The sequence below is a fragment of the Sorghum bicolor genome, chromosome 4, assembly GCF_000003195.3.
Source record: "Sorghum bicolor cultivar BTx623 chromosome 4, Sorghum_bicolor_NCBIv3, whole genome shotgun sequence".
Classification (NCBI taxonomy): domain Eukaryota; kingdom Viridiplantae; phylum Streptophyta; class Magnoliopsida; order Poales; family Poaceae; genus Sorghum; species Sorghum bicolor.
The window spans coordinates 8060641-8073129 of record NC_012873.2 but is presented as its reverse complement, the minus strand read 5'-3'; the positions used below and the strand labels follow the sequence as shown (position 1 = coordinate 8073129).

The 12489-nt window shown below is 40.6% G+C and overlaps 1 protein-coding gene across 1 annotated transcript; it reads right to left on the bottom strand.

The window, feature by feature from the left end:
- LOC8085531 (cytokinin dehydrogenase 7) lies at window positions 5161-7160 on the bottom strand. The gene is made up of 3 exons (XM_002451735.2): window positions 6520-7160; window positions 5999-6396; window positions 5161-5880 (listed from the first exon to the last, which is right to left on the bottom strand). Exons 1-3 carry the CDS (start codon window positions 7127-7129, stop codon window positions 5284-5286), a joined length of 1605 nt encoding a protein of 534 aa, XP_002451780.1. The 5' UTR covers window positions 7130-7160; the 3' UTR covers window positions 5161-5283.

The window sequence follows — 12489 nt, the reverse complement described above, 5'->3', positions numbered from 1 at the left end:
ATATTTTATGATCATATTAATTCCAGAATATTGTCTAAAATTTTTTCCATGCTTCTGAGACAATTTTAATCGTCAACACCTCCATTTTCTGCCAATGAACTAAAGCAAGAGAAGAATTAACATTGTTCTTTTTTTTCCTCATCATCCTCACAAATAAATGGTACTGTACTAGCTTCTACGTACGTATATAGTAAGGTCTGTACTAGCTTCTACGTACGTATATAGTAAGGTCTTGTTTAGTTGCGAAAAGATTTCAAATTTTAGTACTGTAGTATTTTCGTTTTTATTTGATAAATATTATCCAATTATGGACTAACTAGGCTTAAAAAATTCATCTCGTGATTTACAGGCAAACTGTGTAATTAGTTTTTGTTTTCGTCTATATCTAATGCTTCATGTATGTGCCTCAAGATTTGATGTGACAAAGAATTTTGAAAAGTTTTTTGTTTTTTGGGTGAACTAAACAAGGCCTAACAATACAACTGAATTTGATTCTTCCCTTACCTGTGACAACGTTGAGCTCATGCACGTTGGCGATCTGCGGGTTGTGCCTGAATGCCTGGTTGCCAGCCCTCCGATGCGCGCATTGGAGAGCGTGCCGCCGACGGTGAGGCTGAGATAGCGTCGGGAGGCCATCGGCAGGCATACAGTGGCCGGAGCTGGCCGGCAACGGCGGAGAGGAAGCTGGTGAGGAGGGCGATCGCCACGAAACGAGTGTATGCCATGCTTCGTTCTCTTGCTGCAACAATGCACTTGACTTGAGGCGGTGGATTATTTGACAAGTGGGAGTTGCCTACTCTGATGATCAGAAACCAGCAGAAATGGAGAGATTGTTTGTGTTTTCTTGAGGTCAAGAACTCTACACCATTCAGCCTAGCTTGCAGATGTTGACAAATGGAGGTATAGCAGAGCTTTGGGGTTCTTTAATATATATTTCGGAACTGATTGACCTTTTGTGAAAAAAGAAATAGGAATGCACCTGAAGCGCATGACTGGGGAAAACTTATGTTAACAGGGTTCCATTCCATATACTGGTTTTGAGCTTTTGACTTGTAGACAGAGTATCCTCATGTACCATAAAAAGAGAGAGAGAGAGAGAGAGTATCCTAGTGATCTTTGGTCAGAGCAATTTCTCTCTATCCTGGCCTTCTTAGTTTCTGAAGACCATGCTTGTTCAGAGAATATTATAAAATAAGCAGTTCTTCTGCCTTGCTGGCTGAAAAATATATAATCTATATAACATAGTGGCCAAAACAGTAAGCCTAGTTGATCTAATATATAATTCAAATAAATGTGGTTCTTAATCTAGTCACTTCGTGTTTCCTTTGAAAATTGTTTAAAACAAATTTAAGCTATATAGCAAAAATTCAAGCTTGTTAAAAATCAAACTGAAACTCAGTTCCACTCAAAAATTGTGTATCATCGCAGAAATCTGCAAAAAAAAAAAAGTGACCGTAGGAATCAACTAACGGTAGGAGAGAGTTCCACAGATTTTGTCAACACGTACGACAATAGCCCTTAGTAACAACCAATGATGCCAGTTGGTAAACTAGAAATTGATTCTCGGTTTCTATCGCAGCATATATAGACTTTGAACTATTCAAGGTGCTATCTCCATTGACACTGGGATTTGTTTATTTTCGGCAGGAATAAATAATGGTGTGACAGGAATGTAAGCACTTTTTGTTTTTGAACTCAATGATCATATTATAACTGTGAGTTGATGTGCGCTCAGGTCCGAAATTTAAACTCGATGTCAAGAAAAATATATCCTTCCGATGGCAGGATTATATATTGTACAAAGAATGCGAGGATTCATGAACATGGGGCCTTATATTTATCAGACCAAATCAAATCTGCAGATACTACTAATATATGTCAACTGGTTGAATACTACCATGTGGCTGGTGAGGGTGAAGAATTAATGCCTCTAAATAGATAGATGTTGAATGTGTGTTCTTAAAGTCAAGAGCTCACATCATATTTATGTGGTGTCATTACTGGTCCTTGCAAACGTAGCATTATAGAACTTTGAATTGTTTTTATTTTTAGCATCTTGAAACATGGATTTTTGGCAGAAAAAAAAGGAATGTACTTGACAACTAGGGGGACTTTTTTTTGAACGCAAGACAACTAGGGGAACATCAAGCTATTCGGTTTGCCCTTGTTTTTTTGTTTCTGATTTGAAGAGACTAGTCAATGATTGTATCTAGGTTTCATATACTTTTCAAAATTATTTTATCAATGTTAGTTGCTTTTCCATATTTAATTTGAAAGATAAAAGTCATGTATGTACATTTGTTACGAAAAGTACTTTTAGAATCAACATAACTTTGTAATATTTTATGAATATATCTATCAAAAATAGTGATGAAATATAGTTTTCAAGGCAATAAAAACTCAAAAGAGTAATGTAATCATTACCAAAGAGAAGACTTTTTAATAATAGAGCCAACAGATCCTGAGATTGACTAAATCATCATAGACGTCTTGCTATTCATAGTCATGTCACCTACCACTTAAAGAATAACATCATAAATTCTATAATAAATTTAGAAAAATGCAAGCACTCGCCCCAAATTGAAGAATCTTGAAACTAGATGAGTAGGTTCTACTATAAATAATCTAATCAATTTAGATAATGTTTAGACCTCCTAAGAAAATGAGAATGGGGTAGAAAAATGAGAATGAGATCCAAACACTTGGATTCCAGAATGGGATTTTAATTAGAATCCAACTATCTATCACCTTACTATTTGGATTCTCACTATGTAAGCAACAATCACTATGAGAATAAGATCCAAACACCCATCAACTTTTTATCTAGCAGGGCCTAAACTACGTTCAACTCACACCAGAGGGAAGGATATATGTTAACCTAACTAGAATAAACATGAGCTTTTATCAACATATGGAATCATGGATATAATTTATTAATTATTTTGTGTCATGTATGTTGAAAATTGGGCAAGTTCATGATTAATTTCAGAATATAAAAATGGCAAACACAAGATACTAGCTTGTAAATCTCTAACATACTAGTTGCACCAAACAACATCAACATAAACATGTGCAAGATGCAGCCAGCAGCATATTAAAATAACATATTGAACCATGGCATACATACTTCTTGTTTGCAGATGAAGACATCATGGCTGGTGGTGGAGGAGCAACAATGTTGTTTGACGACAATGGTGAATATAGGTCAAAGCAGATGGTAGCGAAGACAACAGTATGTGTATATGGCATTGTGTAACTTGGATGAAAGATGATCTGTCATGAAGGTCACAAGCAATAGTGTAAAGGTTCTTCCCAAAATCTTATCCACCCTCTCCCAGTATAGGATCACAAGTGTAAGCAATAGACTTGTTGTCTTGATTACCGGTGCATGCAAGCACTCGAAATGGAGAGGCTATGATTGTAGTGCGACAGTGAAAAGGAGGCAAAACCCTAACTCAAATAGATGCTTTTTTTAGCGGTACCTAATAGGTCATGTCAGGGTCGTGATACCCCGGATATCTCAAGACACCGATTAGTTAGCCTCTATGATGGCCTAACTGGCTGAGGCCTAGCATTTGCAGTCCTTCTAGGCCGCAAAGGCCCTGGGCTGACCACCTATGCGAGTCCCTTCTCCTTCTGTTGCATGCTATGTAGCTGCCCATGACCTATCCTCCATCTCGACCCCGAGGAGGGACGAAGAGGGGTTGGGCGCCATCAAGTACACCTTCCCTGACAAGGATAGACATGCTCCATTCACTCTGCCAGGACTGAGAGGATAGTCATCTCAAGACATACACCATCCCTACGCACATTTGCGTAGACAAGACAACACCACAAGATGGTGATGACTAATACGACATCGCACCATCCAAATCCAGCCTGACAAGATGGTCGTACGTCCCCACCCACTATGTTATGGGGCACACAACTTCAACCTTGACTTTCAAGACTAGCTAGGCCACTAGAGGCCTCGACCTCACAATCCAAGGTTGAGGCCATCAACATCACAACCCGCAAAGGTGATCGACGACCTAGGAGCAGCTACCTGCTCCCGCACTGTCGCCATGACGCCACCAGGAGAATAGAAGCCGATAGCAAAGGCCACAACAAGGTATGTCGCGCAAGACACAGTTGATGAACCACCTCTGTGCCACCAATGCCCCTACCACACCATGCCACAACGTGTGAACAAGATCACGACAACGACCATACCAGAACGTGCCACAACGCCAGGACAAGACAGGCTTGCTTGTAGCCCAAGTTTACTTATTTCTTCCTCCCTTGGGCTCACGAAAGCTTGATCAGGAGAACCCCTCTCATGACATGTAACCTGGCCTATGGACTCTATATAAGGGAAGCCAGGCCTCTACTCTAAGGGGACAAAACCTGAGAAACTCCATTCGGGCTTTCATTCATCTCACTCCCCTTAGCTCTTTCCCTTAGCTTACACACCTCATTGTGAGAACTTTAGAGCATTTAAAAGAGGAACACGAACTTGAACCATCTCTAAGACTGGACGTAGGGCTTTGGTCTAAACTAGTATAACTCCTCATGTCTTTTAGTGCTACCATGGTTCTTCGGAGTAGCACGACACACATATAAATTCACTAGTCGATTGACAACACACCGACAGGTCATTTAGGGAATTCCTACATGATCTTGTGATGCGATCACGATCTGAAATGAATAGGTTTCCGTTTTGTAGACTTAAAGACCAAACAACCAAAAGGAGACTAGACTTAGAGTAACCAAAAACTAAAACTACAAAAGGATGTCAAACTCCCAAGATCATGGGCCAAAAAAATTTGGCACCATTCACACACAAGTGCCACGTGCCCTTCCTCTGAAACCTGAAAACGCAAAGTGTTCTCTTCTCTCTCTTCGCACTAGACTTGGTGAAGTGGAGAGAACTTTCATATTTAATTAAGCATGTAATTACCTTAACTAGACTTGAAATAGAGAAAACATTCATATTTAAGCATATAATTACCATAAATCAATATATGTTATTTTATCTAAAAGCAATTTCTATAATTGGCTTTCTTTACAACCAGTGTTTGAGCATTCCAGCAAAAACTTAACTGGTTGGCTTTTACCCTTTAACAACCTAATTTTTTTTGTACAAATAGACTTCTCTAAAAGATTCAAGTCAATCTGCAACTGCCTCCTAACATCAAAAAAAAAGTTATGTACAAATTTACCTATCTTACTATGAAACACCTATCATATACATTCTACATAAGAAAAATCATTTTTGTTTGCTACTACTATGAGAGCGGGCAATCAGGCAGAAGCAATGCCAGATGCCTCTACTGGCTTTGAGAAAATCCTCTGGCCTGGCGACAATAATGCCTGAGGATCATATCTAGCCTTTAGCTCAGCAATTTTGCTCCATTTTGTCCCAAAATGTTGTTGCCACCCGTCTTGAGATGTGTAGTGTGGCAGGTACTGTTTGCATTCTATGCCTTGCTGATAACAGAAGTCCAACACCGCCTTGTTCCCTCTCTCAAGCTGGGGCACATCATCCATGGACAATGCCGACCAAAGCATACTCACGGCATAGAACACGTCGTCGTTCGTGGTTGGGGTCATTGCTGTCATCCGATCGTCCCACATATCCTTGTTCATAGGGTACATGAGGATGATCCCAGCTGGGTTGGCGTCCTTGAGGAGAGCCTTGAACACACCATTGTCGAAGTCGAGGATGCGAGACCGCGGGACGAAGAGGTTCAGCCATGGGTGTGGCACCTCCCACACGCCGGCTGACCGGAGCACACTCTCCTCCTCCCGCACCCGGTCGAGGAACTGCAAGAACGTCACATCCTTGGTGAACACAAACCCTTTCTCGAAGCTGAGATGATCCAGAAGTGCCTTCATTTTCTGCAACAATTAATAGCGACATCGAATGAGTTTCATTTCATCCAAAGCAATAGGTGGTGATAATCATGGTAATAACAATGAAACTAAATTCAGCTTTAGTGTTCGAGCTAATTTGTACCTTATCCACCAATATAGCAGTGTCCTCAGTGTAGTACATGGCAGCTTCAATGTAGTAGATTGCTGCGGATCCAGTCTTGGAAGCAAGCCTAGCAAGATCGGTGCCGGAGAAGAACGGTGTTGATTTAGGACCTTCGATGAAGGACCGGTTGAGCTGGACTTGGCCTTCAACATAGTCGAACTTGATTTGATCAGTCCTCTTTGATATGAGAAACTCCTGATCCTTGGTGAAAGTGGCGACGTCCGAGTAGGCAAGACGAACCCAGCGCACCCTCTTCGGCGCCGGCTCAAGCCGGATCCGAGCTCGGGTTATGACCCCGAACTGGCCCAATCCACCCAGAGCCGCGAAGAACAGGTCCGAGTTCATGTCCCTGGAGCATGTCACCATTTCACCTGTCCCTGCATTGATCATCATAGATAAACTGTTATTAACATGCGTGTGTTACTCCTGATTATTAGTTGTCTATATAATTTTCACTTGGAATAATTACTATTGTTACTGCTGTAATGATCGATCGATACCTGTGACAACGTCGAGTTCTTGCACGTTGGCGATCTGAGGGCCGTGCCGGAACGCCTGCCCGCCGATGCCCGCATTGGAGAGCGTGCCGCCGACGGTGAGCCGGAGGTAGTCCGTCCACACGCGTGGCGCCAGGCCGTGTTGAAGCGTCGCGCGGAGGACGTCGATCCACAGCTGCTCTCCGCCGGCGTCGACGAACGGCTCCGCGCCGGCCGCGGACACGTTGATGCGGGGCGCGCGGTGACCGCGCCCGAGCGAGCTCATGTCCACGACAACGCCGCCCGGGGCGAGCGCCTGTCCGCGCCAGGAGTGACCCTCCCCGCGCGGCGCCACGGGGAACGGCGCCGCCGACGAGGCGGAGAACCGGATGAGCTCGGCGATGTCAGCGGGCGTGGCGGGATGGAACACGGCCTCCGGCGCGGCATTCACCATCTGGCCGAAGTCCGTCGACGCCTTCGCCGTCGAGTTGTGATCTGTGCGGATCCTCGACGCGATGCCCAGGCCGAAAAGATCGCCCGGGAGTCCAGCGGAAGGCATTGGCCGGAGCTGGCCGGCAACGACGGAGAGGAAGCCGGTGAGGAGGGCGATCGCCACGAAACGAGTCCTTGCCATGCTTCTCTTTCTGAAACAATGCAATTGGAGGTGGCGAGTTTGATCTTCGGAGCTGACTCACTGACTGCTTTGGGTATTGTAGAAACTATAGAAGGAGAGATTTGCTTGTGTGTCCTGGAGGCCAAGAACTTCCATGGTATTTATAGGAGACCATTTGGCCTCGCAAACGTTGACAAATGGAGGCACAGCAGCCTTTCAGATTATTGTAATTGTTCTGAATATTTTAAAGCTGATTGACTTTTGCCACACACAAAAAAAGAGCCATGTACCTGAAGCAACACTGTAGTGAACTTATGTTGATAGGTCCCATCTTCTGGTTTTGAGATGTTGACTTGTTGAGAGTACCAAAATGATTATTGGTCAGAGCAATTGCTTTGTTTTTTTAATGGTCATGAAAAGGTCAGAGATTCAGAGGAAATTTTCTTCTGCCTTTGCTGGCTTATAAGGCCTTGTTTACTTCCACCCAAAATCCAAAACTTTTCAAGATTCCCTGTCACATCGAATCTTTAGACACATGCATGGAGTATTAAATATAAACGAAATTAAAAACTAATTGCACAGTTTGGTCGAAATTTACGAGACGAATCTTTTGATTCTAGTTAGTCCATGATTGGACAATAATTACCACAAACAAACGAAAGTGCTATAGTATCCGAAAAAATTTCGTTGAGGAAGTAAACAAGGCCTTAGTACTCAGGCAGACATAGTGGCCAAAATGTAAGCTTTATGTTAGTTTTCTTACTAAGGTAAAGCTTTTCTTCCCATTCACCATCATATATAGCATAAATTTTAATTCAAGTAGATTTCATAAAACTACAACTATCAACTATATATTGACCTAAAACATTCAGATACAATTACTTTTTTACATATATCTTAAAATAAAAATTTATGTTTGCACAGTCATAGTTCTGTGACCATTAGATCAAAAAAACGAAGTTCTGCGCAAATTACTCTATGAAATGTTCAGGTTTATGTAATTCAGATGATTAGACCAGATTGTACAGCATGGATGCCCCCAGAAGATAACACTCCACCATAATCAGGCAAGAAGCATGCATGTGACTGTAGTGATCAACTGACAGCAGGAGATTTTGTCCACATGGCAACAATCCTGGTTCCTGAATCCTGACTACCAACCAATGATGCAGGCAGGTAAACTGGAAATTGACTCCCACTTTGCAAGACGGCATGACTTGAACAATTCATGCATGATGCCACCTCACTCCATTGACATTCCGGTTTGTTGATGTCCGGCATGGGAGTGACAGGTATGCAAGCACGCACCCTTCTTTTAAATTCTGAACTCAACGATATTATAGATTTATAGTGTCGTCAGTTCATGTGTGCAGTCAGATGTCAGATCGCAAATTTAAACTCCATGTGTGAAGAAAAATATATCCTTCCGACGGCAGGGCCAAGGTATATAAAAAAAACTGAATGAAACAGTATAAAGTTGCAGGCTGCGAGGATGCATGAATGTCGAGGGGCTATATTTTTCAGACCAAATCAAATCTGCAGATTTGTCAACTGCTTGAATAGTATCCAAGTGTTAGTTAGTGGTGGACACCTCACTATTTGCCCCCTTTAAAGAACCTGCAAGGCCAGAAAAACAAGGCCAAGTTACCTGATAGTTCATGCATGCACGGGCTCTGCAGACTACCTTTGATTAGTTGACACCAGGCCTCATATTTTGATGTAGCTGCAAGTTTGGTTTTGGGTCAACGGTTTTAGTGCATTTTTATCTGTAGATTTTTCTTATATGTGTGCTTAGCAAGGCATATTTCTTCCTCCAGTCCCACGTTTTTAGGGGTACTTTTGTGAATGTTTTGACTTTCTGTGCGTGCCTGTTCTATTTTATTAGCAATGGCTACAGGAGCTCAACCTCATTTCGTTAACAGGGTAATTAAGAACACCACAGCAGCCAAACAACGCAGGCCTCATACGTACGCAAACTAAACCATGCTCCATCATTTCATATATACTGCATAATTGCATTCGAGATCCAATGGGCACAGAACTGATAAGTATTGTTGAGGTTTTAGACAAATACTGCTAAGCATTATAAAACTCATATTCATGATTCCCCTAGGGGTTTTTTTTGCCGTTGTGTTTCATTTAATTCACACAAACAATAGCAAAATGTTCAACTGTCAGCCAACCACATTTTATGAATTTAGAAAAACATATAGTTGCAGCATTGGATATACAGAACAGATAAGTATTTAACGAGACTTTAGATAAATGCCACTAAGCTTTATGAAATTCATATTCATGATTCCCTTATGTTTTTCTTTTTTTTTCTGTTTTGTTCATCTTTTATATATGTAAAACAAAGAATAGCAATATGTTTCACTATCAATCAACCACAATTTTTTGAATTTAGAAGTACATATATAGTTGTGGCATACTGGCATTAGATATATAGAAGATATTATTGTTGACAAATGAAGTGATGATTGTACCACTGATCAATTGCAATTTTAAAATAGATATATAATGTATCCACTTTAGGTAATTTAAAGCTCTTGGAAAATAGTCAGTTATTGTTACTGACAGGAAGCTTTGACATTCAAAAACCCCGTATATTATGAAATCTAATTCAGGCTTCAGGCCTTCAGGGCAGCAGCTGACTTCTTCAGGTATGGGTGGAGGTTCATCGTCTTCAGATAAAGGTGTGGTCCTTGCTACTGATGAAACAACAGATATGCAAATTGACTCTGAATCTTTAGCTCAAGGGGATATAAAAGGCAAAGGAAAAGTAATAAAAATAATAAGCCATATTGTTTCCGTTGTTTGACGAAAGGCCACAAAATTGAAGTTTGCAAAACCATAATTTGCTGTGATTTTTGTGTGACGATAATGATCATGTCATGTCACAAAGGCTTGCTCTTTCATGAAGGGTGCCCCTAATATGGCTACACCATTAGGCTATGTGGTAGATGGTCTGGGCTTCTATTGCATATTTTACAGAGAAACACAACACTAAAACAGAATCCAACGATGCTCTGGTTAAGATCACGCTGAGGGTTCAACTCCAAAGACGTTTACCAGGCAATTGGAAGTGGGAGCTGGAGGAAATTAATGAGAAGTTATTTGCAACAACTTTTCCATCAGAAGCTCATCTCCAGAGTATGTGCCTATGGGGCACTGCAGCGGCGTAATATTCTAAAGCCAAAATGAAATTAAGGACAAACTCCACTGTAGAGCAGTTTCATTAAAAAAACAGAGTTTGTGGACTACCTCTGGTTGCAGCAGCAGCACAAGCAGCGGCGGATCGGGAGCTCCATGCAAGCGTGACGGGACAACTGGAGATTGCCTTCCAAGAAAATATAGAAATTATGAGATTTACCCTTAACCAAAAAAAAATAAGTAAAACAAAACTTGGAAACTGACCCACGAATTTTAGTACTGGTCCTAACCTATTTTAGTACCGGTCCCACCATTTTAGTTGTACTAAGAGCACTCACAATGCAGACTCTATCATAGAGTCTAAAGTTATTTATTACCTCGAACAATGTAGACTTGGAGTCTAAATAAGACTTGGAGTCTTATTTTTTCTACCTCTTTCTTCAATAAATAAGCTGCCACATCAGCAAAATACCATAAATAATATGTAACTAGGTAGCGTGCCCGTGCGTTGCTACGGGATAGCTAACATTTTTTATTTAAAATACATAGATCGCACAATAAGATAATAATATTATAATAAAACTTAAATACCAAATAAAGTTACATTTAACTTAAAGAAACAAAGTTCATGAAATCAAACACGGTCATGGAGAACACGACGTTATAGGCTCACAAATTCTACTTTATAGACCTTTCTGTGATACGACCAAGATAATGTTTAATATCGAACGACCAAGATAATGTTTAATATCGGTAGGAAGAAATCTTCGATATCCATTTCTTTCGTGCGCTAGTAAATCCACAAATAAGTTTCGCCGCATCTCTGTGCCATCATATCACACATTTGAGTATATATATGTAAATTTCAGACAAACTGCGCAATATATTTAATACTCTATGCATGTGCCACCTAAAAAATTTTGAAAACTTTTTGAGAACTAAACACGGCCGAGCCACACAAAATATGAAAGAAACAGTGCTGCATCTCTTCTTTGGATGTCAATTCAGTAGGCCTGTTGGCATGTGGTTGGTCTCACCTGGATCATGCCTCTACCTTTTCTCATCATGATTGATGCAAGCTGGAAAAAAATATTTACAGTTACCTTTCTTCATTTATGGGTTTTTTTATAATAGTAGCCTAGAAAATTTGGAAGCAACAGAATGGACCCATTTTTTTTAAAAAAAGAGACCCAACATATCTTCTGATAGGGGTGCAAATAAGTGATGATTAAGTGCACCTCTAAACCTCTTTAGTTCAAATATTTATACTATTTCTTCAAAAAAATTAAGAAGTAGTATAAATATTTGAACTAAAGAGATTTGGAGGTGCACCTAAAGGTCACCTCTTTGCACCCCTATCTTCTGACATGGCTGGGATATCTTTCCTAATTGTCTCTCTATGTCCAGGTCTTCTCTCCTTTTTGTTAACTTTTTATCCTTCGTATTTGTACAATGCCTTCATATTTTCTTTATATAGCTACCGACAGTAGGGGCTTTCCCCTCAAACAAAGATATCATTTCTAAGCAACTGAGATCTTCACATCAATTTTTTTTACAAATTTCTGAATTCTATATTTCTATTCGGTGCTCTCAATATGGATCTTGATTGAAGAAATGAACAAAAGAACCAATGTAAAAAATTGCTTTATGTACAGTCTGCAGCTATCCTATACCTCTAAAACAACCAATTCAAAACAATGTAAACAATCATTTACAGCCACCCGTTCAATCTATTCCTCGTCACTACTTGAATCAGAATCTGCGAACAACCTCCTCAACCTCGCTAAAGATGCCGTGGTTTGCAGCCAAAGATTGACTGGCATAGATGTTGCAGCAGAGAATCGAGCATGACAGATTATTGTTAGCCAAATTATTTAATAATGGTGATTAAGTGAGCAGATCAGCTAGGGTTTAGTTGCAGAGTTGTATGATCAGGTCTCTGAATTGTGATAATGCAAAGGTCCAATCACAATCTCATGCAATACTGACTTCCAAATATATATTTTGTAATGTGCATTGTCCCATTGAAATGTACAGGTTTATTATGTTGTTTCTGCAACTTTTATATGTTCACTATTGATTGAGTTTCTGAAATCAGACAATGTGAGCTGAGAATGATTCTTATTCTATCGCTGTCAGTTTTCAGACATGGGTAGTGTGAAATCTCGGCACCCAGAACCTGCTTTTTCTGCAGCTCACACTTGACAACATACGCACAACAGTTGACA